Source organism: Oncorhynchus kisutch, unplaced genomic scaffold, assembly GCF_002021735.2.
Source record: "Oncorhynchus kisutch isolate 150728-3 unplaced genomic scaffold, Okis_V2 Okis06b-Okis10b_hom, whole genome shotgun sequence".
Lineage (NCBI taxonomy): Eukaryota > Metazoa > Chordata > Actinopteri > Salmoniformes > Salmonidae > Oncorhynchus > Oncorhynchus kisutch.
In genome coordinates, this window is record NW_022261983.1 from 14,270,112 (window position 1) to 14,293,301 (window position 23,190).

Genomic DNA, 23,190 nt, shown 5'->3' on the forward strand with positions numbered 1-23,190 from the left:
ATAGTAGATTTAAGGATGACGTTTAAACACTGCATAGACTAACTCTGAGCCAGGAGTAAAAATCAATTTATAAAAGTTGATCTCTGCTGGTAATCACGACAGTTTGAGGTACCGCAAAGGATATATAGCGATGACGCTCATTGACGTTGTTGCAAATTATGGGGAATAACCAATCGTAATGAGGCGTCGCCAACTGTTAACTCCACAGAACGCTTCAGACAAGGACACTGTACATCAAATGTTGTCATGGTAAAACTCTTAATTATTGCCTAATATGTTGGGATGCATCACTTTTTAATTATTACACTTTTTTTTTACAATTGTGATGGTTGAAAAAAATAAAAAAATACCGTTATGTCAACACACTCGTCTCTCACCGGTTTAACAACTCTAAATCGCTTTTGACACAGTAGGCATCAGTTAAGTCACTTGCCGATCATGTTGCATGCAACGTTTAAAAGGGCTATCATTTTAATCGAACACAATCAAATGTTACATGAGAGGTCTTCAATTGACCAATTTAGACATCTTTTTTTTTTTTTTAAACATCGTGATGTTTTTAACGACTCCAAAGCAATAGCATGGGGCGCAGGAACCACTGACTCGGTGCATTTTTTTCTATTATCAAGACACCTGCTGGTAACTCTTAACTGGTTAGGACAGCTCACGAGGTGTCCTAAATATCTGCCGACTACAGTCGGATTTGTCCCATTCTTCATCAAACCATTTGTCATTGTTGTTAATTTCTTAGGTTGTCTGCTTCTCTCTCTCTCTCTCTCTCTCTCTCTCTCTCTCTCTCTCTCTCTCTCTCTCTCTCTCTCTCTTATTTAGGAGCCAGAGGCAGTGGCTCGTGTGAGGCATGTGTAACACTAATGAGTAAGCAGTCTCTCTCTCTGTTCCTCTCTCTCTGTTCCTCTCTCTCTGACTCTCTCTCTCTGTTCCTCTCTCTCTGACTCTCTCTCTCTGTTCCTCTCTCTCTGACTCTCTCTCTGTTCCTCTCTCTGTTCCTCTCTCTCTGTACCTCTCTCTCTGTACCTCTCTCTCTGTTCCTCTCTCTCTCTGTTCCCCTTCTGTTCCTCTCTCTCTGTTCCCCTCTCTCTGTTCCTCTCTCTCTGACTCTCTCTCTCTGTTCCTCTCTATCTGTTCCTCTCTATCTGTTCCTCTCTCTGTTCCTCTCTCTCTGTTCCTCTCTCTCTGTTCCTCTCTCTCTGTTCCTCTCTCTCTGTTCCTCTCTATCTGACTCTCTCTGACTCTCTCTCTCTGTTCCTCTCTCTGTTCCTCTCTCTCTGTTCCTCTCTCTCTGACTCTCTCTCTGTTCCTCTCTCTCTGTTCCTTTCTCTCTGACTCTCTCTCTCTGTTCCTCTCTCTGTTCCTCTCTCTGTTCCTCTCTCTGTTCCTGTCTCTCTCTGTTCCTGTCTCTCTCTGTGCCTCTCTCTCTGTTCCTGTCTCTCTCTGGTCCTCTCTCTGTGCCTCTCTCTCTCTGTTCCTCTCTCTCTGTTCCTCTCTCTCTGTGCCCCTCTCTCTGTTCCTCTCTCTCTCTGTTCCTCTCTCTCTGTTCCTCTCTCTCTGTTCCTCTCTCTCTGTTCCTCTCTCTCCGTTCCCCTCTCTTTGTTCCTCTCTCTCTGTTCCTCTCTCTCTGTTCCTCTCTCTCTGTTCCTCTCTATCTGACTCTCTCTCCCTGTTCCCCTTCTGTTCCTCTCTCTCTGTACCTCTCTCTGTTCCTCTCTCTATCTGTTCCCCTCTCTCTGTTCCTCTCTCTATCTGTTCCCCTCTCTATCTGTTCCCCTCTCTCTGTTCCTCTCTCTCTGTTCCTCTCTATCTGACTCTCTCTCTCTGTTCCCCTTCTGTACCTCTCTGTCTGTACCTCTCTCTGTTCCTCTCTCTCTCTGTACCTCTCTCTCTGTACCTCTCTCTCTGTACCTCTCTCTCTGTACCTCTCTCTCTGTTCCTCTCTCTGTTCCTCTCTCTCTCTGTTCCCCTCTCTCTGTACCTCTCTCTCTGTTCCTCTCTCTCTGTTCCTCTCTATCTGTTCCTCTCTCTCTGTTCCTCTCTCTGTTCCTCTCTCTCTCTGTTCCCCTCTCTCTGTTCCTCTCTCTCTGTTCCTCTCTCTGTTCCTCTCTCTGACTCTCTCTCTGTTCCTCTCTCTCTGTTCCTTTCTCTCTGACTCTCTCTCTCTGTGCCTCTCTCTCTGTTCCTCTCTCTGTGCCTCTCTCTCTCTGTCCCTCTCTATCTGACTCTCTCTCTCTGTTCCCCTCTCTCTGTTCCTCTCTCTCTGTACCTCTCTCTCTGTACCTCTCTCTGTTCCTCTCTCTATCTGTTCCCCTCTCTCTGTTCCTCTCTCTATCTGTTCCCCTCTCTCTGTTCCTCTCTCTCTGTTCCTCTCTCTCTGTTCCTCTCTATCTGACTCTCTCTCTCTGTTCCCCTTCTGTTCCTCTCTCTCTGTTCCTCTCTATCTGACTCTCTCTCTCTGTACCTCTCTCTCTGTTCCCCTCTCTCTGTTCCTCTCTATCTGACTCTCTCTGACTCTCTCTCTCTGTTCCTCTCTCTCTCTGTTCCTCTCTCTGTTCCCCTCTCTCTGTTCCTCTCTCTCTGTACCTCTCTCTGTTCCTCTCTCTCTGTACCTCTCTCTGTTCCCCTCTCTCTGTTCCTCTCTCTGTTCCTCTCTCTCTCTCAACAGACTCAGTGGCATGTGCAGTGCAACACTGATGAGTCAACAGTCAGGTCATTATTAACCTAAGGCCTAGTCGTATCGGGTTCCAAACTTCCAGTAATTTGACCCAAAGTCACTGGTTTTCAAGAAATCCTGGTTGGAGGATTCCAGGATTTTGTCCTTAATCCCTCATAATATATATATATATATATTGGACACATATTTAACCCCTTATTTTTGTTGGCACCCAACTTTCTCCTTTCTTCCATTTGTTTGTATGGGTTTACCTTCAGACGAGTCCCGTGATACTTGTGGGGGTCGTAGAGTCAAACGGAGAACATCATCATGTTTGGGAGAGTCTCCCCTTTCCATAGTAGGGTCATATTAGTTCGGAAGCTACAGATGTTTTTGTGAGATGACCGATTTTGGGGATGTCTCATGGTCTTACCGACACCGTCGTAGCTCTGCCACCTTCCACTGCCGATGCGGAAGGTCGACAGGCTGATGTGATGGGTTGAGGCTCAGCCCCCTTCCACTGCAGATGTGGAAGGTCGACAGGCTGATGTGATGGGTTGAGGCTCAGCCACCTTCCACTGCCGATGCGGAAGGTCGACAGGCTGATGTGATGGGTTGAGGCTCAGCCACCTTCCACTGCCGATGCGGAAGGTCGACAGGCTGATGTGATGGGTTGAGGCTCAGCCACCTTCCACTGCCGATGCGGAAGGTCGACAGGCTGATGTGATGGGTTGAGGCTCAGCCCCCTTCCACTGCAGATGCGGAAGGTCGACAGGCTGATGTGATGGATTGAGGCTCAGCCACCTTCCACTGCCGATGTGGAAGGCCGACAGGCTGATGTGATGGATTGAGGCTCAGCCACCTTCCACTGCAGATGTGGAAGGCCGACAGGCTGATGTGATGGATTGAGGCTCAGCCCCTATAAATAAACAACAACTGATATCTCAAGTTTAAACTGTTGGACATTTTAATTATGTTGCTTAGATAGATGCGTCAACGGACTCTTAAGGATTTGAAATCACTACAAGGCTGCCGGCTAGAGCAGTATGGATGCTGTCTTAATTGGCCTGTCACCTCACCACCATCAATCACACACTGCTACTCCCGAGTGGGGCAGCGGTCTCAGTGCTAGAGGCGTCACTACAGACCCTGGTTCGATTCCAGGCTGTATCACAACTGGCCGTGATTGGGAGTTACAGAAAGACTAAATATGAAGGCCTTTTCTACATAGCTCAATTCTGATTTTTTTCTGTCACTAATTGGTCTTTTGACCAATCAGATAAGCTTTGAAAATATCTGTTGTGAAAGATCTGATGTGATTGATCAAAATACCAATTCGTTTTAAAAAAATATCTGAATTTGGCTGCCTGTGTAAACATAGATGCTGATTTAAGGTCATATTTGTCCCTCTAATGGTTAAGGTTTAGGTAAGCTGATATGAGTTCTGTGGCAAATTCTATACAAGGATAGATTGGCTACTACATCCAAGGCTGTGTGTGGACTCAGTGGTCTAATAATATAACATCTGTCCAAAACATGCCTTCCTTCCTTCCTCCCCTCCCATTCTCTCTCTCTCTCTCTCTCCCTCCCTTTCCCCCTCTCTCTCCCTCCCTCCTCTCTCCCTCCCTCCCTCCCCTCTCTCTCCCTCCCTTTCCCCTCTCTCTCCCTCCCTTTCCCCTCTCTCTCCCTCCCTTTCCCCTCTCTCTCTCTCTCCCTCCCTTTCCCCCTCTCTCTCCCTCCCTCTCTCCCTCCCTCCCTCCCCTCTCTCTCCCTCCCTTTCCCCTCTCTCTCCCTCCCTTTCCCCTCTCTCTCCCTCCCTTTCCCTCTCTCTCCCTCCCTTTCCCCTCTCTCTCTCTCCCTTTCCCCTCTCTCTCTCTCTTCCTCCCTTTCCCCTCTCTCTCTCTCTTCCTCCCTTTCCCCTCTCTCTCCCTCCCCTCCTCTCCCCTCCCTCTCCCCCCCCCTCCCCCCCCCCCCCCCCCCCCTCCCCTCCCTCTCCCCTCCCCCCCCCCTCCCTCTCCCCTCCCCCCCCCCCCCTCCCTCTCCCCCCCCCTCCCTCTCCCCTCCCCTCCCTCTCCCCCCCCTCCCTCTCCCCCCCCTCCCTCTCCCCTCCCCTCCCTCTCCCCCCCCTCCCTCTCCCCCCCCCTCCCTCTCCCCTCCCCTCCCTCTCCCCTCCCCTCCCTCTCCCCTCCCCCATTAAAGATAAATAACCACTCCAGTCATGTGATTTGCATAATTCCATTCCTACTTCAGTCAACTTCTTTATTTGTTTGTTTCTGTGTAGTTTCTGTATTTTTTGGTCTTGTGCAAAACGTTGCACTTTTACAAATGATATCATCGGGACGTACATACAAAACCACCTGCTGGTTCGTGTCCAATAGGTGTACATGTAAACATTTAGTAAGTATCAATACATCCAAATACACAGATTTAAAACAAAATAAACATAATAATAAAAACTGTTAATCTCTTTTACGATTAAATACCATAATGTTAATAATAATAACAATAAACGTAATACAAAGTTATGATGATGCTATAATTAAACAATTTCATTATTCTATTATAAAATATTTTTTTGTTGTCAAGTAATGTATGTAGCTATAAAAAAAACAAAATGTGGTTATATTTGCGACATGTCAGTCATGCACGTGGTACAGGAGAGTCTTCTCACACCACAGACGGATCACACACCTGGTCTCTAATACTTCCACTGCTCTTCCAAGGTGTCCTCTGAGACAGAGCCTTTGGGACCTTGATTTAGTTTGGAGTTTGTCCTCTTGGGAATATTCAAATCGGTTTCATTGGTTCCAATTTACAGGAAACACTAAACCCAATTTTTTGGGGGGGTTAGTGTGCCACCAACTAAATTTTGCTCTGCCCAGAGTACCCCTGAAGTACCCCCTTCATGTGCATTTTGACCAGTAGGCCTATGGTCTCATGAGTCTTCTCTAGTACCCCCTCTAGTACCCTCTCCTAGTACCCCTGGGTTGAGAACCACTGAACTAAACTAAGCACAGCTCTGGACTGTGTACCAAATTGCACTATATTCCCTATATAGTGCATTACATTTGATCAGAGCCCTATGGGCCTGGTCTAAAGTAGTGCACTAAATAGGGAATAGGGTGCCTTTTTAGGACACAATGGTATTTGACATTATATATTTGACCTAGGACTGTACACACTGGTTCACAAACACCCAGTCCTGCCCCCCCTCCCCCTCCCAATTAGAAATCATTATTATTATTTATTTATTTTTAAATCACTTAATTCAGAAAAATTACTTAGCACCCTAAAATGAGAATCTTTTCCCTCTCTGGTTTATTTAGTCCTGTTCCTCTCTGACTCTCTCTCTGGGTAACGGTTCCCCTGGTTTATTTAGTCCTGTTCCTCTCTGACTCTCTCTCTGGGTAACGGTTCCCCTGGTTTATTTAGTCCTGTTCCTCTCTGACTCTCTCTCTGGGTAACGGTTCCCCTGGTTTATTTAGTCCTGTTCCTCTCTGACTCTCTCTCTGGGTAACGGTTCCCCTGGTTTATTTAGTCCTGTTCCTCTCTGACTCTCTCTCTGGGTAACGGCTCCCCTGGTTTATTTAGGCCTGTTCCTCTCTATCTGACTCTCTCTCTGGGTAACGGTTCCCCTGGAAGTCCTGTGGTTCCAGACCAGGTGTCAGTGTGTTCTAACGTGTACAGACACCTGTCTGTCTGTCTGTCCTCCCGCCTGTGGTTCCAGACCAGGTGTCAGTGTGTTCTAACGTGTACAACAGACACCTGTCTGTCTGTCTGTCTGTCCTCCCGCCTGTGGTTCCAGACCAGGTGTCAGTGTGTTCTAACGTGTACAACAGACACCTGTCTGTCTGTCCGCCCGCCTGTCTGTCCTCCTGTCCTTCCCTCACAGACGACGCCCCTGGCCACCTCGAGTTCCGTCGCGGCACCAATTTATCTACCAAAAAACACCAAAACAGACCGGGGTCAGGGGTCAGGTTGAATGGTTTTTGGTCATAGTGTTGTTATAATAGAGACAACAGGGTTAAGGTTCCGTCCATATCATTTCAGGCTGAGTCCCAAATGGTATCCTGTTCCCTGTACAGTGCACTACTTTTAACCAGAGCCCTATTTCCTATATGGTGAACTACCAGGGTCAAAAGTAGTACACTATATAGGGAATAGGGTGCCATTGGCCATAGGGCTCTATTCAAAAGTAGTGCACTATATAGGGAATAGGGTGCCATTTGGGATGCGAACTTCAGTCAATTCAATGTCATTCCTGACTCTGAGAGACAGACTAAAGACGTCCACCTTTACCAATATCAACATCAAGGGGGGGAATGTTTTAGAAAACCCTCCACTAACTAAGATAAATCCTGTGATTAATGCTCTTAGACAAGGTTTTTCTAGGACCAGACACATGGGACAGACTAGACAGAGGTGTACAAACAGACCTCCTTATTCCTTATAAAACACACAGTCATGCCAAGACATTTCAAAACAACATTGTTATTGTAGTATGGTCACGTGGTCATGTATCACAGCTCCCCTTCTCAGAGAATGTGACAGAACTACAGGTTGACATTCATTTCAATAGGACATAGAAACTAGTAGGGCATCACATAGGCAGTCTTTTCCCAACGTCTCCTCGGCAACCCCCAGCCTGTCCATGTATTATCACAACCTCTCCTCGGCAACCCCCAGCCTGTCCATGTATTATCACAACCTCTCCTCGGCAACCCCCAGCCTGTCCATGTATTATCACAACCTCTCCTCGGCAACCACCAGCCTGTCCATGTATTATCACAACCTCTCCTCGGCAATCACCAGCCTGTCCATGTATTATCACAACCTCTCCTCGGCAACCACCAGCCTGTCCATGTATTATCACAACCTCTCCTCGGCAACCACCAGCCTGTCCATGTATTATCACAACCTCTCCTCGGCAATCACCAGCCTGTCCATGTATTATCACAACCTCTCCTCGGCAACCACCAGCCTGTCCATCTATTATCACAACCTCTCCTCGGCAACCACCAGCCTGTCCATGTATTATCACAACCTCTCCTCGGGCAACCCCCAGCCTGTCCATGTATAATCACAACCTCTCCTCGACAACCCCCAGCCTGTCCATGTATTATCACAACCTCTCCTCGGCAACACCCAGCCTGTCCATGTATTATCACAACCTCTCCTCGGCAACCACCAGCCTGTCCATGTATTATCACAACCTCTCCTCGGCAACCCCCAGCCTGTCCATGTATTATCACAACCTCTCCTCGGCAACCACCAGCCTGTCCATGTATTATCACAACCTCTCCTCGGGCAACCCCCAGCCTGTCCATGTATTATCACAACCTCTCCTCGACAACCCCCAGCCTGTCCATGTATTATCACAACCTCTCCTCGGCAACCCCCAGCCTGTCCATGTATTATCACAACCTCTCCTCGGCAACCCCCAGCCTGTCCATGTATTATCACAACCTCTCCTCGGCAACCACCAGCCTGTCCATGTATTATCACAACCTCTCCTCGGCAACCCCCAGCCTGTCCATGTATTATCACAACCTCTCCTCGGCAACCCCCAGCCTGTCCATGTATTATCACAACCTCTCCTCGGCAACCCCCAGCCTGTCCATGTATTATCACCTCTCCTTGGCAACCCCCAGCCTGTCCATGTATTATCACCTCTCCTCGGCAACCCCCAGCCTGTCCATGTATTATCACAACCTCTCCTCGACAACCCCCAGCCTGTCCATGTATTATCACCTCTCCTCGGCAACCCCCAGCCTGTCCATGTATTATCACCTCTCCTCGGCAACCCCCAGCCTGTCCATGTATTATCACAACCTCTCCTCGACAACCCCCAGCCTGTCCATGCATTTGAACTGTTCCAGAACTAGCACACCTGATGCTACAACCGGTCAACGAGCACTTGATTACTATAATCAGGCGCTGACATTGAGAATCATGGGCTCTCTCTATACCCAATAAAGCAACATAGAATCTTCTCTTCATGCACTGATCTAGGACCAGTATTGCGCTTAACCTTCATATAGTAAAGGTCAGGACTGGCCAGGAGTATGCTGATCCTAGATCAGTGCTTAGGAGCGACTTCTACTTGCTTACAGGTTGCACTGAACAATAGGAACTCACACGGGGACAACAGCACCCCCTAGTGGATTAATATAAGAATTACACCAACAGAACTGGCTACATGCAACTAGGATTCAATCTTTTTAAAATTAATTTTTTACCTTCATTTAACTAGGCAAGTCAGTTAAGAACAAATTCTTATTTTCAATGACGGCCTAGGAACAGTGGGTTAACTGCCTGTTCAGGGGCAGAACGACAGATTTGTACCTTGTCAGCTCAGGGGTTTGAACTTGCAAGCTTCCTGATCCGGGTTATCGGCATTGGGACTTTTAAAGGCAATATATCCGATTGAGCTTTCCTGTAAATGGAATCTCCGCGAATGTGGGAACATTTCCTGCCTATCACCCAGGATCTAATTTAATCCCGGCCGAAACATCTGAACGGTTCTTTCAAAATCCGGTTCTTTCAAACCCCCATTTGATTCATTATACACGTCATGTTAAGAAGGTAACACTTATAAAATCACATTAAAGAGAGAAATTATGTATTAAAGTAATTCCGGTATTCACAGAGTGAAACGCAAGGAAGGGGACTAGTTTGAGGAAGGGGACTAGTTTGAGGAAGGGGACTAGTTTGTGGGAGGGTAGGGGTTAAGGAAGGGGACAAGTTTGTGGGAGGGTAGGGGTTAAGGAAGGGGACTAGTGTGTAGGAGGGTAGGGGTTAAGGAAGGGGACTAGTCTGGGAGGGTAGGGGTTAAGGAAGGGGACTAGTGTGTAGGAGGGTAGGGGTTAAGGAAGGGGACAAGTTTGTGGGAGGGTAGGGGTTAAGGAAGGGGACTAGTGTGTAGGAGGGTAGGGGTTAAGGAAGGGGACTAGTCTGGGAGGGTAGGGGTTAAGGAAGGGGACTAGTGTGTAGGAGGGTAGGGGTTAAGGAAGGGGACTAGTGTGTAGGAGGGTAGGGGTTAAGGAAGGGGACTAGTGTGTAGGAGGGTAGGGGTTAAGGAAGGGGACTAGTTTGTGGGAGGGTAGGGGTTAAGGAAGGGGACAAGTTTGTGGGAGGGTAGGGGTTAAGGAAGGGGACAAGTTTGTGGGAGGGTAGGGGTTAAGGAAGGGGACTAGTGTGTAGGAGGGTAGGGGTTAAGGAAGGGGACTAGTCTGGGAGGGTAGGGGTTAAGGAAGGGGACTAGTGTGTAGGAGGGTAGGGGTTAAGGAAGGGGACTAGTGTGTAGGAGGGTAGGGGTTAAGGAAGGGGACTAGTGTGTAGGAGGGTAGGGGTTAAGGAAGGGGACTAGTTTGTGGGAGGGTAGGGGTTAAGGAAGGGGACTAGTCTGGGAGGGTAGGGGTTAAGAAAGGGGACTAGTCTGCGAGGGTAGGGGTTAAGAAAGGGGACTAGTTTGTGGGAGTGTAGGGGTTAAGGAAGGGGACTAGTTTGTGGGAGGGTAGGGGTTAAGGAAGGGGACTAGTTTGTAGGAGGGTAGGGGTTAAGGAAGGGGACTAGTGTGTAGGAGGGTAGGGGTTAAGGAAGGGGACTAGTTTGTAGGAGGATAGGGGTTAAGGAAGGGGACTAGTTTGTAGGAGGATAGGGGTTAGGGAAGGGGACTAGGCTGGTACTATAGTTCCTATGTTTCTAAATGGAATCCGGCTAGCACCTGAGTGGAATATAAAGACAGTAGGGTCAACTCTTTACATGTGCTCCTCTGATCCTACTGAAGGCCTTCCAGACTCAGTATCCCAGAAGCACTACTGCTGCTCACCACGATTGAGGAGCTGTCCTGTAGTTTCTGAAGGCAGTAGGGTAGAGTTGCACCCTTTCCCTTTGTCTAATGTTTTTCCAGGTTGAAATGTCTCGCTTTGGCCAAACTCTGCTTCTCTCAGTCTCTGGCTAGCTAGCCAGGCTACTGTCTCTGTATAGGACCAGGCTAGGAGAGTTAGCATGGCTACTGTTTCTGTATAGGACCAGGCTAGGAGAGTTAGCATGACTACGGTTTCTGTATAGGACCAGGCTAGGCGAGTTAGCATGACTACTGTCTCTGTATAGGACCAGGCTAGGAGAGTTAGCATGACTACTGTTTCTGTATAGGACCAGGCTAGGAGAGTTAGCATGACTACTGTCTCTGTATAGGACCAGGCTAGGAGAGTTAGCATGACTACTGTCTCTGTATAGGACCAGGCTAGGAGAGTTAGCATGACTTAATGTTTCTATATAGGACCAGGCTAGGAGAGTTAGCATGACTTAATGTTTCTATATAGGACCAGGCTAGGAGAGTTAGCATGACTACTGTCTCTGTATAGGACCAGGCTAGGAGAGTTAGCATGACTTAATGTTTCTATATAGGACCAGGCTAGGAGAGTTAGCATGACTTAATGTCTCTGTATAGGACCAGGCTAGGAGAGTTAGCATGACTTAATGTTTCTATATAGGACCAGGCTAGGAGAGTTAGCATAACTACTGTTTCTGTATAAGACCAGGCTAGGAGAGTTAGCATAACTACTGTTTCTGTATAGGACCAGGCTAGGAGAGTTAGCATGACTACTGTTTCTGTATAGGACCAGGCTAGGAGAGTTAGCATGACTACTGTCTCTGTATAGGACCAGGCTAGGAGAGTTGCTGGTTGCTCACTGGAGGAAACTCATTCTCATCATCTAGACAGACGGGACCAGCAGCAAACTCATGTTCTGGGATCACCTCTCCCTTCTTAGCCCCACCATCCTCAGAGTAACCTGGGGAGGAGAGGAGGAGAGGGGTTACAGGTAAAGTTATATACACATACACACACCCACACCCTTTCAGATAAAACACACATCTCTCTTTCTCTCTGTCTTCCTCACTCACTCTCTCACACACACACACACACACACACACACACACACACACACACACACACACACACACACACACACACAATATGTATCTCTCACACACACACACCCTTTCAGATACAACACACATCTCTCTTTCTCTCTGTCTTCCTCACTCTCTCACACACACAATATGTATCTCTCTCACACACACACACACACACACACACACACACACACACACACACACACACACACACACACACACACAATATGTATCTCTCACACACACACACACCCTTTCAGATACAACACACATCTCTCTTTCTCTCTGTCTTCCTCACTCTCTCACACACACAATATGTATATCTCTCACACACACACACACACACACACACCCTTTCAGATACAACACACATCTCTCTTTCTCTCTGTCTTCCTCTCTCTCTCTCACACACACACACACACACACACACAATATGTATCTCTCACACACACACACCCTTTCAGATACAACACACATCTCTCTTTCTCTCTGTCTTCCTCACTCTCTCACACACACAATATGTATCTCTCACACACACACACACACACACACACACACACACCCTTTCAGATACAGCACACATCTCTCTTTCTCTCTGTCTTCCTCACTCTCTCACACAATCTCTCTCTCACACACACAATATGTATCTCTCACACACACACACACACACACACACACACACACACACACCTGTGAGCGTGGTAGTGACTGGACCGGTGGCTGGTATGGCAACAGTGGCGGCGTATGATGGACATGCCTGGACGGGCACCGTGACCTCTGACCCTTCTGACTCCACCCCTTCCTCCTTGTCCTCATCCTCACCAAACAATCTGAGAGAGAGAGAGAGAAAGAGAGAGAATCAGATAGATCAGCTAGATTTGTGAGCTGTTGCCACAAGGGCAACCAGTGAAGAACAAACACCATTGTAAATATAACCCATATTTATGCTTATTTATTTTCCCCTTTGTACTTTAACCATTTGAACATCATTACAACACTCTATATTTGAAATGTCTTTATTCCTTTGAAACTTGTGAGTGTAATGTTTACTGTACATTTCTTGTTGTTAATTTCACTTTAGTTTATTATCTATTTCACTTGCTTTGGCAATGTAAACATATGTTTCCCCTGCCAATAAAGCATAAATACTAGGTCTGGTATTGAATAAGTTCCAGATGACATCATAAATACTAGGTCTGGTATTGAATAAGTTCCAGATGACATCATAAATACTAGGTCTGGGATTGAATAAGTTCCAGATGACATCATAAATACTAGGTCTGGTATTGAATAAGTTCCAGATGACATCATAAATACTAGGTCTGGTATTGAATAAGTTGCAGATGACATCATAAATACTAGGTCTGGTATTGAATAAGTTCCAGATGACATCATAAATACTAGGTCTGGTATTGACTAAGTTCCAGATGACATCATAAATACTAGGTCTGGTATTGAATAAGTTGCAGATGACATCATAAATACTAGGTCTGGTATTGAATAAGTTCCAGATGACATCATAAATACTAGGTCTGGTATTGACTAAGTTCCAGATGACATCATAAATACTAGGTCTGGTATTGACTAAGTTCCAGATGACATCATAAATACTAGGTCTGGTATTGACTAAGTTCCAGATGACATCATAAATACTAGGTCTGGTATTGACTAAGTTCCAGATGACATCATAAATACTAGGTCTGGTCTGATGTCACTTTGGGCACTTTGTTTGATTAGCAAAGCAGCTGTAAAGGCTTCTGACCTCGATTGACCTCTGACCCGAGATGACCTCTCACCTGTGTTTCTGAGCCAGGACACACTCTCCTCCATCCTGAGGGTCGACGTTATAGATGAACAGCTGTCCGTCAGAGGAGGCCACCAGCAGACGAGGAAGCTTCTGGATCCTGACAGACAGACACAGGGACACAGCCAGCCATGACACCCTCACACCCAGTGGAACAGGACAAACAACACTATCATTTATGGCCATCACTCTAGGATGAGGTCAGGATGATCTACGATATAGTCTTTTAAACTGTGTAATTCAGTCTACTACTGTGTATTACTGTGTACTACTGTGTACTACAGTCTACTACTGTGTACTACAGTCTACTACAGTGTACTACAGTCTACTACAGTGTACTACAGTCTACTACAGTGTACTACAGTCTACTACAGTGTACTACAGTCTACTACTGTGTATTACTGTGTACTACAGTCTACTACAGTCTACTACAGTCTACTACTGTCTACTACTGTGTACTACTGTCTACCACTGTCTACTACTGTCTACTACTGTGTATAACAAATAGACCAAAACCAAAACTATACAGTACACACACACCATACACCCACATTCCCTAAACACAAAAATACACAGACAGGGAAACTCACGTGGCGAGGGTACAGACGTTCCTCTGCCCGGCCACTAGGAGGCGTACAGTGGCGAAGGCTCTTTCCTGACTCATCACGCCAGACACCTCAAATGCAATCAAAGTTTACAGTCATATTTTATGAATATATATATATATATTTTACCTTTATTTTACCTTTATTTTACCTTTATTTTACCTTTATTTTACCTTTATTTAACCAGGGAAGTCAGTTAAGAACAAATTCTTATTTTCAATGACGGCCTAGGAACAGTGGGTTAACTGCCTTGTTCAGGGGCAGAGCGACAGATTTGTACCTTGTCAGCTCGGGGATATGAACTTGCAACCTTTCGGTTACTAGTCCAACGCTCTAACCACTAGGCTACCCTGCCGCCCCATGATAGGATACAGCCTAGTGTACACAGTACACTCATGCTACTTACAACATCTCCTCTCAGTACAGCAAGTAAACAAATAGTATTGAATAAGAAGAAGCATAATATATAAACATGCAGGGAACAAGAGAGAAAAGGCCAATAAGACAAGACACCTGGGCTGGGAGGTAGCTGCTGGCTGCAGAGAACATCTTCCCTACGTAGGATCCCCAGGTAGGACACTCCTCCTCTCCACTACACAGAGAGAGACAGGGAGATACACAGAGAGAGACAGGGAGAGACACACAGAGAGACAGAGAGAGACAGGGAGATACACAGAGAGAGACAGGGAGAAACACAGAGAGAGACAGGGAGATACACAGAGAGAGACAGGGAGATACACAGAGAGAGACAGAGAGATACACAGAGAGAGACAGGGAGATACACAGAGAGAGACAGAGAGATACACAGAGAGAGACAGTTAGAGAGACAGGGATATGCACAGAGAGAGATAGGGAGAAACACAGAGAGAGACAGGGAGATACACAGAGAGAGACAGAGAGATACACAGAGAGAGACAGTTAGAGAGACAGGGATATGCACAGAGAGAGACAGGGAGATACACAGAGAGAGACAGGGAGAAAACACAGGGAGATACACAGAGAGAGACAGGGAGATACACAGAGAGAGACAGGGAGAAACACAGAGAGAGACAGGGAGAAACACAGAGAGAGACAGAGACAGGGAGATACACAGAGAGAGAGACAGGGAGATACACAGAGAGAGAGACAGGGAGATACACAGAGAGAGAGACAGGGAGATACACAGAGAGAGAGAGACAGGGAGATACACAGAGAGAGACAGAGAGATACACAGAGAGAGACAGGGAGATACACAGAGAGATACACAGAGAGAGACAGTTAGAGAGACAGAGAGAGAGACAGGGAGATACACAGAGAGAGAGACAGGGAGATACACAGAGAGAGACAGGGAGATACACAGAGAGAGACAGGGAGATACACAGAGAGAGAGAGACAGGGAGATACACAGAGAGAGACAGGGAGATACACAGAGAGAGACAGGGAGATACACAGAGAGAGAGACAGGGAGATACACAGAGAGAGACAGGGAGATACACAGAGAGAGACAGGGAGATACAGAGAGAGAGACAGGGAGATACACAGGGAGAGACAGGGAGAAACACAGAGAGAGACAGAGACAGGGAGATACACAGAGAGAGACAGGGAGATACACAGAGAGAGACAGGGAGAAACACAGAGAGAGACAGGGAGATACAGAGAGAGAGACAGGGAGATACACAGAGAGAGACAGGGAGAGACAGGGAGATACACAGAGAAAGACAGAAAGATACTCAGAGAGAGACAGTTAGAGAGACAGGGAGATACACAGAGAGAGACAGGGAGAGAGAAAGAGTGTGTGAGAGAGGGGGGATAGAGAGAGATAGGGGGAGAGAGAGAGAGAGAGAGAGATAGGGGGGGGTAGGGGAGAGAGTTGGGGGGTAGAGAGAGAGTGGGGGGCGTAGCGGAGAGATAGATAGGGGGGTAGAGGAGAGAGAGGGGGGTAGAGGAGGAGAGAGTGGGGGGTAGAGGAGGAGAGAGAGGTGGGAGGGTAGAGAGGAGAGGGGGGGGTAGAGAGAGAGTAGGGGGGTAGAGAGAGAGAGTGGGGGGTAGAGAGAGAGAGTGGGGGAGGTAGAGAGAGAGATAGGGGGTAGAGAGAGAGTGGGGTGTAGAGAGAGAGATAGGGGGGTAGAGGAGAGAGAGTGGGGGGTAGAGAGAGAGTGGGGGGGTAGAGAGAGGGGGGGTAGAGAGAGAGATAAGGGGGGTTAGAGAGAGAGAGATAGGGGGGTAGAGAGAGAGAGAGATAGGGGGTAGAGAGAGAGTGGGGGGTAGAGAGCGTGGGGGGAGGTAGAGAGAGAGAGTGGGGGGTAGAGAGAGTGGGGGGGGTAGATGAGAGTGGAGGGGGGTAGAGAGAGTGGGGGGGTAGAGAGAGTGGGGGGTAGAGAGAGTGGGGGGGGTAGAGAGAGAGTGGGGGTTAGGGGGTGTAGTAGAGAGAGAGTGAAGGGGTAGAGAGAGAGTGAAGGGGTAGAGAGAGAGTGAAGGGTAGAGAGAGAGAGTGGGGGGGGTAGGTAGAGAGAGTGAAGGGGTAGAGAGAGGAGAGTGGGGGGGGTAGAGAGAGAGAGTGGGGGGGGGTAGTGTGTAGAGCGAGAGGTGGAAGGGGTAGAGAGCGAGAGTGGGGGGGGTAGAGAGAGAGTGAAGGGGTAGTAGAAGAGGAGGAGTGGGGGGGTAGGAGAGAGAGTGAACGGGGTAGAGAGAGAGAGAAGGGGTAGAAGAGACGAGAGAGTGGGGGGGGGGGGGGTGGGGGGGGGGGGTTAGGAGAGAGGTGTAATGTAGGCTTGGCCTGGTTGGGGCATGACTCCTATCTATGTGGTGTGTGTTGTGTGTGTGTGTGTGTGTGAGGGGGTGTTGTGTGTGTGTGTGTGTGTGTGTGTGTGTGTTGTGTGTGTGTACCTGGGTACCGTGCTGTTCCAGTTTGAAGATGTGCACGGTCTCAGTGTTGCTGGAGGCACAGAGGAACTTGGCGTCAGGACTGAAGGACAGGGAACTGATATTCGACGTACCCTGCAGAGAGAGACACACACACACACACAGAGGATGTCATTATAAGTCTCTTCTACACTCATACTGTTAGTAAAAACTTAATTACACAATGAGAGATGTGTCATTATAAACCTGTCTTCAGTCTGTCATAATGAGAGATGTGTCATTATAAACTGTCTTCAGTCTGTCCATAATGAGAGATGTGTAATTATAAACTGTCTTCAGTCTGTCATAATGAGAGATGTGTCATTATAAACCTGTCTTCAGTCTGTCATAATGAGAGATGTGTCATTATAAACTGTCTTCAGTCTGTCATAATGAGAGATGTGTCATTATAAACCTGTTCTTCAGTCTGTCATAATGAGAGGAATGTGTCATTATAACCTGTCTTCAGTCTGTCATAATGAGAGATGTGTCATTATAAACCTGTCTTCAGTCTGTCATAATGAGAGATGTGTCATTATAAACTGTCTTCAGTCTGTCATAATGAGAGATGTGGTCATTATAAACCTGTCTTCAGTCTGTCATAATGAGAGAGTGTCATTATAAACCTGTCTTCAGTCTGTCATAATGAGAGATGTGTCATTATAAACCTGTCTTCAGTCTGTCATAATGAGAGATGTGTCATTATAAACCTGTCTTCAGTCTGTCATAATGAGAGATGTGTCATTATAAACTGTCTTCAGTCTGTCATAATGAGAGATGTGTCATTATAAACCTGTCTTCAGTCTGTCATAATGAGAGATGTGTCATTATAAACCTGTCTTCAGTCTGTCATAATGAGAGATGTGTCATTATAAACCTGTCTTTCAGTCTGTCATAATGAGAGATGTGTCATTATAAACTGCCTTCAGTCTGTCATAATGAGAGATGTGTCATTATAAACTGCCTTCAGTCTGTCATAATGAGAGATGTGTCATTATAAACTGTCTTCAGTCTGTTCTAATGTTGTCATAATGAGATGACATTATAAACCTGTCTTCAGTCTGTTTTAATGTTGTCATAATGAGATGACATTATAAACCTGTCTTCAGTCTGTCATAATGAGAGATGTGTCATTATAACCTGTCTTCAGTCTGTTTTAATGTTGTCATAATGAGATGACATTATAAACCTGTCTTCAGTCTGTCATAATGAGAGATGTGTCATTATAAACCTGTCTTCAGTCTGTCATAATGAGAGATGTGTCATTATAAACCTGTCTTCAGTCTGTCATAATGAGAGATGTGTCATTATAAACCTGTCTTCAGTCTGTTTTAATGTTGTCATAATGAGATGACATTATAAACCTGTCTTCAGTCTGTCATAATGAGAGATGTGTCATTATAAACCTGTCTTCAGTCTGTTTTAATGTTGTCATAATGAGATGACATTATAAACCTGTCTTCAGTCTGTCATAATGAGAGATGTGTCATTATAAACCTGTCTTCAGTCTGTCATAATGAGAGATGTGTCATTATAAACCTGTCTTCAGTCTGTCATAATGAGAGATGTGTCATTATAAACCTGTCTTCAGTCTGTTTTAATGTTGTCATAATGAGATGACATTATAAACCTGTCTTCAGTGTGTTCTAATGATGTCATAATGAGAGTCTACTACTCTACATTCCAGACATATACACTCCCATGCTTGTCTCCCCCAATCTGGAGGTTACATCTATGGGTGTAACCTCCAGTGTTGTCAGTGTTAATTATAGTGCTGTTTGAGGCCAACATCTTTGAAGATATTTTCACCCTCAGGTGGGTGTTATCATCAGTGTAAATGAAACCTGCTTTTACAGCTGGCCAAGAGTAGATTTAACTATTTGACAATCAATCCGTAGAACTGAAAAAAATCTGCAAAATCTACTGTGGCAATTTACCCTACGTATTTAATAAATGGACAACTCATGTTTTAGCTCGCTCTAACACATTTTTCATTTCCAATTTATGGAAAACATTAATTACAACTTGTCTTAAAAAGTATGGTCATTTGTTATCAAGATTGGGGGTGAAATATCCCTGCCTGACCATCTTAAGGGGTTAAATATCCCTGTCCGACCATCTTTGGGAGTTAAATATCCTGCCCTGACCATATTTGGGGGTTAAATATCCCTGCCCTGACCATATTCGGGGGTTTAAATAATCCCTGCCCAGTCCACATTATAACCCGGACAGCGCTGGGCCAATAACGACCTACCCCATGCCAACCCGGACAACGCTGGGCCCTTAACGACCTACCCCAGGCCAAACCCGGACAGCGCTGGGCCCTTAACGACCTACCCCCAGGCCAAACCCGGACAACGCTGGGCCAATAACGACCTACCCCAGGCCAAACCCGGACAACGCTGGGCCAATAACGACCTACCCAGGCCAAACCCGGACAACGCTGGGCCAATAACGACCTACCCCAGGCCAAACCCGGACAACGCTGGGCCCTTAACGACCTACCCCCGGCCAAACCCGGACAACGCTGGGCCAATAACGACCTACCCCAGGCCAAACCCGGACAACGCTGGGCCAATAACGACCTACCCCCGGCCAAACCCGGACAACGCTGGGCCCAATAACGACCTACCCCAGGCCAAACCCGGACAATGCTGGGCCAATAACAACCTACCCCAGGCCAAACCCGGACAACGCTGGGCCAATAACAACCTACCCCAGGCCAAACCGGACAACGCTGGGCCCTTAACGACCTATCCCAGGCCAAACCCACACAACGCTGGGCCAATAACGTCCTACCCCAGGCCAAACCCGGACAAGCTGGGCCCAATAACGACCTACCCCGGCCAAACCCGGACAACGCTGGGCCAATAACGACCTACCCCAGGCCAAACCCGGACAATGCTGGGCCAATAACAACCTACCCCAGGCCAAACCCGGACAACGCTGGGCCAATAACAACCTACCCCAGGCCAAACCCGGACAACGCTGGGCCCTTAACGACCTATCCCAGGCCAAACCCACACAACGCTGGGCCCTTAACGACCTATCCCAGGCCAAACCCGGACAACGCTGGGCCAATAACGACCTACCCCCAGGCCAAACCCGGACAACGCTGGGCCAATAACGACCTACCCCAGGCCAAACCCGCATTCTAGTGGGTTTTACCGTTGCTTGTTTATTTATGTGTGTTTAATGTGTTCTGTTAGTCCTGTTCAGTAGGTGTGTTTAATGTGTTCTGTTAGTCCTGTTCAGTAGGTGTGTTTAATGTGTTTCTGTTAGTCCTGTTCAGTAGGTGTGTTTAATGTGTTCTGTTAGTCCTGTTCAGTAGGTGTGTTTAATGTGTTCTGTTTAGTCCTGTTCAGTAGGTGTGTTTAATGTGTTCTGTTAGTCATGTTCAGTAGGTGTGTTTAATGTGTTCTGTTAGTCCTGTTCAGTAGGTGTGTTTAATGTGTTCTGCTAGTCCTGTTCAGTAGGTGTGTTTAATGTGTTCTGTTAGTCCTGTTCAGTAGGTGTGTTTAATGTGTTCTGTTAGTCCTGTTCAGTAGGTGTGTTTAATGTGTTCTGTTAGTCCTGTTCAGTAGGTGTGTTTAATGTGTTCTGCTAGTCCTGTTCAGTAGGTGTGTTTAATGTGTTCTGTTAGTCCTGTTCAGTAGGGTGTGTTTAATGTGTTCTGTTAGTCCTGTTTCAGTAGGTGTGTTTAATGTGTTCTGTTAGTCCTGTTCAGTAGGTGTGTTTAATGTGTTCTGCTAGTCCTGTTCAGTAGGTGTGTTTAATGTGTTCTGTTTAGTCCTGTTTCAGTAGGTGTGTTTAATGTGTTCTGTTAGTCCTGTTCAGTAGGTTGTGTTTAATGTGTTCTGGCTAGTCCTGTTCAGTAGGTGTGTTTAATGTGTTCTGTTAGTCCTGTTCAGTAGGTGTGTTTAATGTGTTCTGTTAGTCCTGTTCAGTAGGTGTGTTTAATGTGTTCTGTTAGTCCTGTTCAGTAGGTGTGTTTAATGTGTTCTGTTAGTCCTGTTCAGTAGGTGTGTTTTAAATGTGTTCTGCTAGTCCTGTTCAGTAGGTGTGTTTAATGTGTTCTGTTAGTCCTGTTCAGTAGGTGTGTTTAATGTGTTCTGTTAGTCCTGTTCAGTAGGTGTGTTTAATGTGTTCTGTAGTCCTGTTCAGTAGGTGTGTTTTATGTGTTCTGTTAGTCCTGATCAGTAGGTGTGTTTTATGTGTTCTGTTAGTCCCTGTTCATTACAGTAGTGTAGACTATGTTGTGTAGTAAAATGTGTTTATACAGTTTATGTTCTATTGTGTGAACTCTGACCTCTTCATCCCTCTGCGGAACTCAAACATACGCTGTCCTCTGGGATGGAGAACACACGGATTAACAGTACCCTGGAGGGAGAGAGAGGGGGGAGAGGGGGGGGGGAGGGGGGGGGTGTGGGGGGGGGGATATGAAGAACGGAGTAAGAAAGAGAGTCAGTCCCTCACAGTCAGGACTGTTCTAACTAGAGAGAGAAAGAGAGTCAGTCCTCACAGTCAGGACTGTCTAACTAGAGAGAGAAAGAGAGTCAGTCCCTCACAGTCAGGACTGTCTAACTAGAGAGAGAAGAGAGTCAGTCCCTCACAGTCAGGACTGTCTAACTAGAGGGAGGAAGAGAGGTCAGTCCCTCACAGTCAGGACTGTCTACTAGAGGGAGGAAGAGAGTCAGTCCCTCACAGTCAGACTGTCTAACTAGAGGGACGGAAGAGAAGTCAGATCCCTCACGAGTCAGGGACTGTCTAACTCAGAGGAGAAAGAGAGTCAGTCCCCTCACAGTCCAGGACGTCTAAACTAGGGAGGAAGAGAGTCCAGTCCCTCACCAGTCAGACTGTCTTAACTAGAGGGAGAAGAGAGTCAGTCCCTCACAGTCAGGACTGTCTAACTAGAGGGAGAAAGAGAGAGTCAGGTCCCTCACAGTCAAGGGCTAGTCTAACTAGAGGAGGAGAGATGTCCCTCCACAGTCAAGGGCGGTCTAAATAGAGGGAGAAAGAGAGTCAGTCCCTTCAACAGTCAGGAACTGCTAACTAGAGGGAGGAAGAGAGTCAGTCCCTCACAGTCAGGGGTACTGTCTAACTAGAGGGAGGAAGAGCTGCTGTTGTCGCCTCACAGTCAGGACTGTCTACACTGAGAGGGAGGAAGAGGAGTCCCTTCACAGTCAGGACTGTCTAAACTAGAGGGAGGAAGAGAGTCAGTCCCTCCAGTCAGGACTGTCTAACTAGAGGGAGAAGAGAGTCAGTCCCTCACAGTCAGACTGTCTAACTAGAGGGAGGAAGAGCGTCCCTCACAGTCAGGACTGTCTAACTAGAGGAGAAGAGAGTCCCTCACAGTCAGGACTGTCTAACTAGAGGAGGAAGAGAGTCCCTCACAGTCAGGACTGTCTAACTAGAGGGAGAAGAGAGTCCCTCACAGTCAGGACTGTCTAACTAGAGGAAAGAGAGTCCCTCACAGTCAGACTGTCAACTAGAGGAGAAGACGTCCCTCACAGTCAGGACTGTCTAACTAGAGGAGGAAGAGAGTCAGTCCCTCACAGTCAGGACTGTCTAACTAGAGGGAGGAAGAGAGTCCCTCACAGTCAGGACTGTCTAACTAGAGGGAAGAAGTCAGTCCTCACAGTCAGGACTGTCTAAATAGAGAGGAAGAGAGTCCCTCACAGTCAGGACTGTCTAACTAGAGGGAGAAGAGAGTCAGTCCTCACAGTCAGGACTGTCTAACTAGAGCGGAAAGAGAGTCCCTCACAGTCAGGACTGTCTAACTAGGGAAGAAAGAGAGTCAGTCCCTCACAGTCAGGACTGTCTAACTAGAGGGAGAAGAGAGTCCTCACAGTCAGGACTGTCTAACTAGAGGGAGGAAGAGAGTCCCTCACAGTCAGGACTGTCTACTAGGGAGGAAGAGAGTCCCTCACAGTCAGGACTGTCTAACTAGAGGGAGGAAGAGAGTCCCTCACAGTCAGGACTGTCTAACTAGAGGGAGGAAGAGAGTCCCTCACAGTCAGGACTGTCTAACTAGAGAGGAAGAGCGTCCCTCACAGTCAGACTGTCTAACTAGGAGGAGGAGAGTCCCTCACAGTCAGACTGTCTAACTAGAGGGAGGAAGAGCGTCCCTCACAGTCAGGACTGTCTAACTAGAGGGAGAAGAGAGTCCCCTCACAGTCAGGACTGTCTAACTAGAGGAGGAAGAGCGTCCCTCACAGTCAGGACTGTCTAACTAGAGGGAGGAAGAGCGTCCCTCACAGTCAGGACTGTCTAACGAGGGAGGAGAGCGTCCTCACAGTCAGGACTGTCTAACT

The 23,190-nt window shown here is 47.1% G+C and overlaps 1 protein-coding gene across 1 annotated transcript in view; it reads right to left on the minus strand.

Annotated features, from left to right (window-relative positions):
* Positions 1-5,308: 5,308 nt before the first annotated feature.
* The window catches only part of LOC116352973 (WD repeat domain phosphoinositide-interacting protein 1), a 27,941-nt gene continuing 10,059 nt past the window's right edge, over positions 5,309-23,190 (minus strand). The window contains exons 4-10 of the mRNA XM_031813753.1: positions 16,862-16,972; positions 14,510-14,665; positions 13,982-14,067; positions 13,384-13,491; positions 12,278-12,417; positions 11,363-11,463; positions 5,309-6,602 (exon numbers count right to left, since the gene is read on the minus strand). Of these exons, the coding sequence (XP_031669613.1) occupies positions 6,552-6,602; positions 11,363-11,463; positions 12,278-12,417; positions 13,384-13,491; positions 13,982-14,067; positions 14,510-14,665; positions 16,862-16,972 (753 nt within the window). The 3' untranslated portion in view covers positions 5,309-6,551. The remainder of the gene's footprint in view (positions 6,603-11,362; positions 11,464-12,277; positions 12,418-13,383; positions 13,492-13,981; positions 14,068-14,509; positions 14,666-16,861; positions 16,973-23,190) is intronic.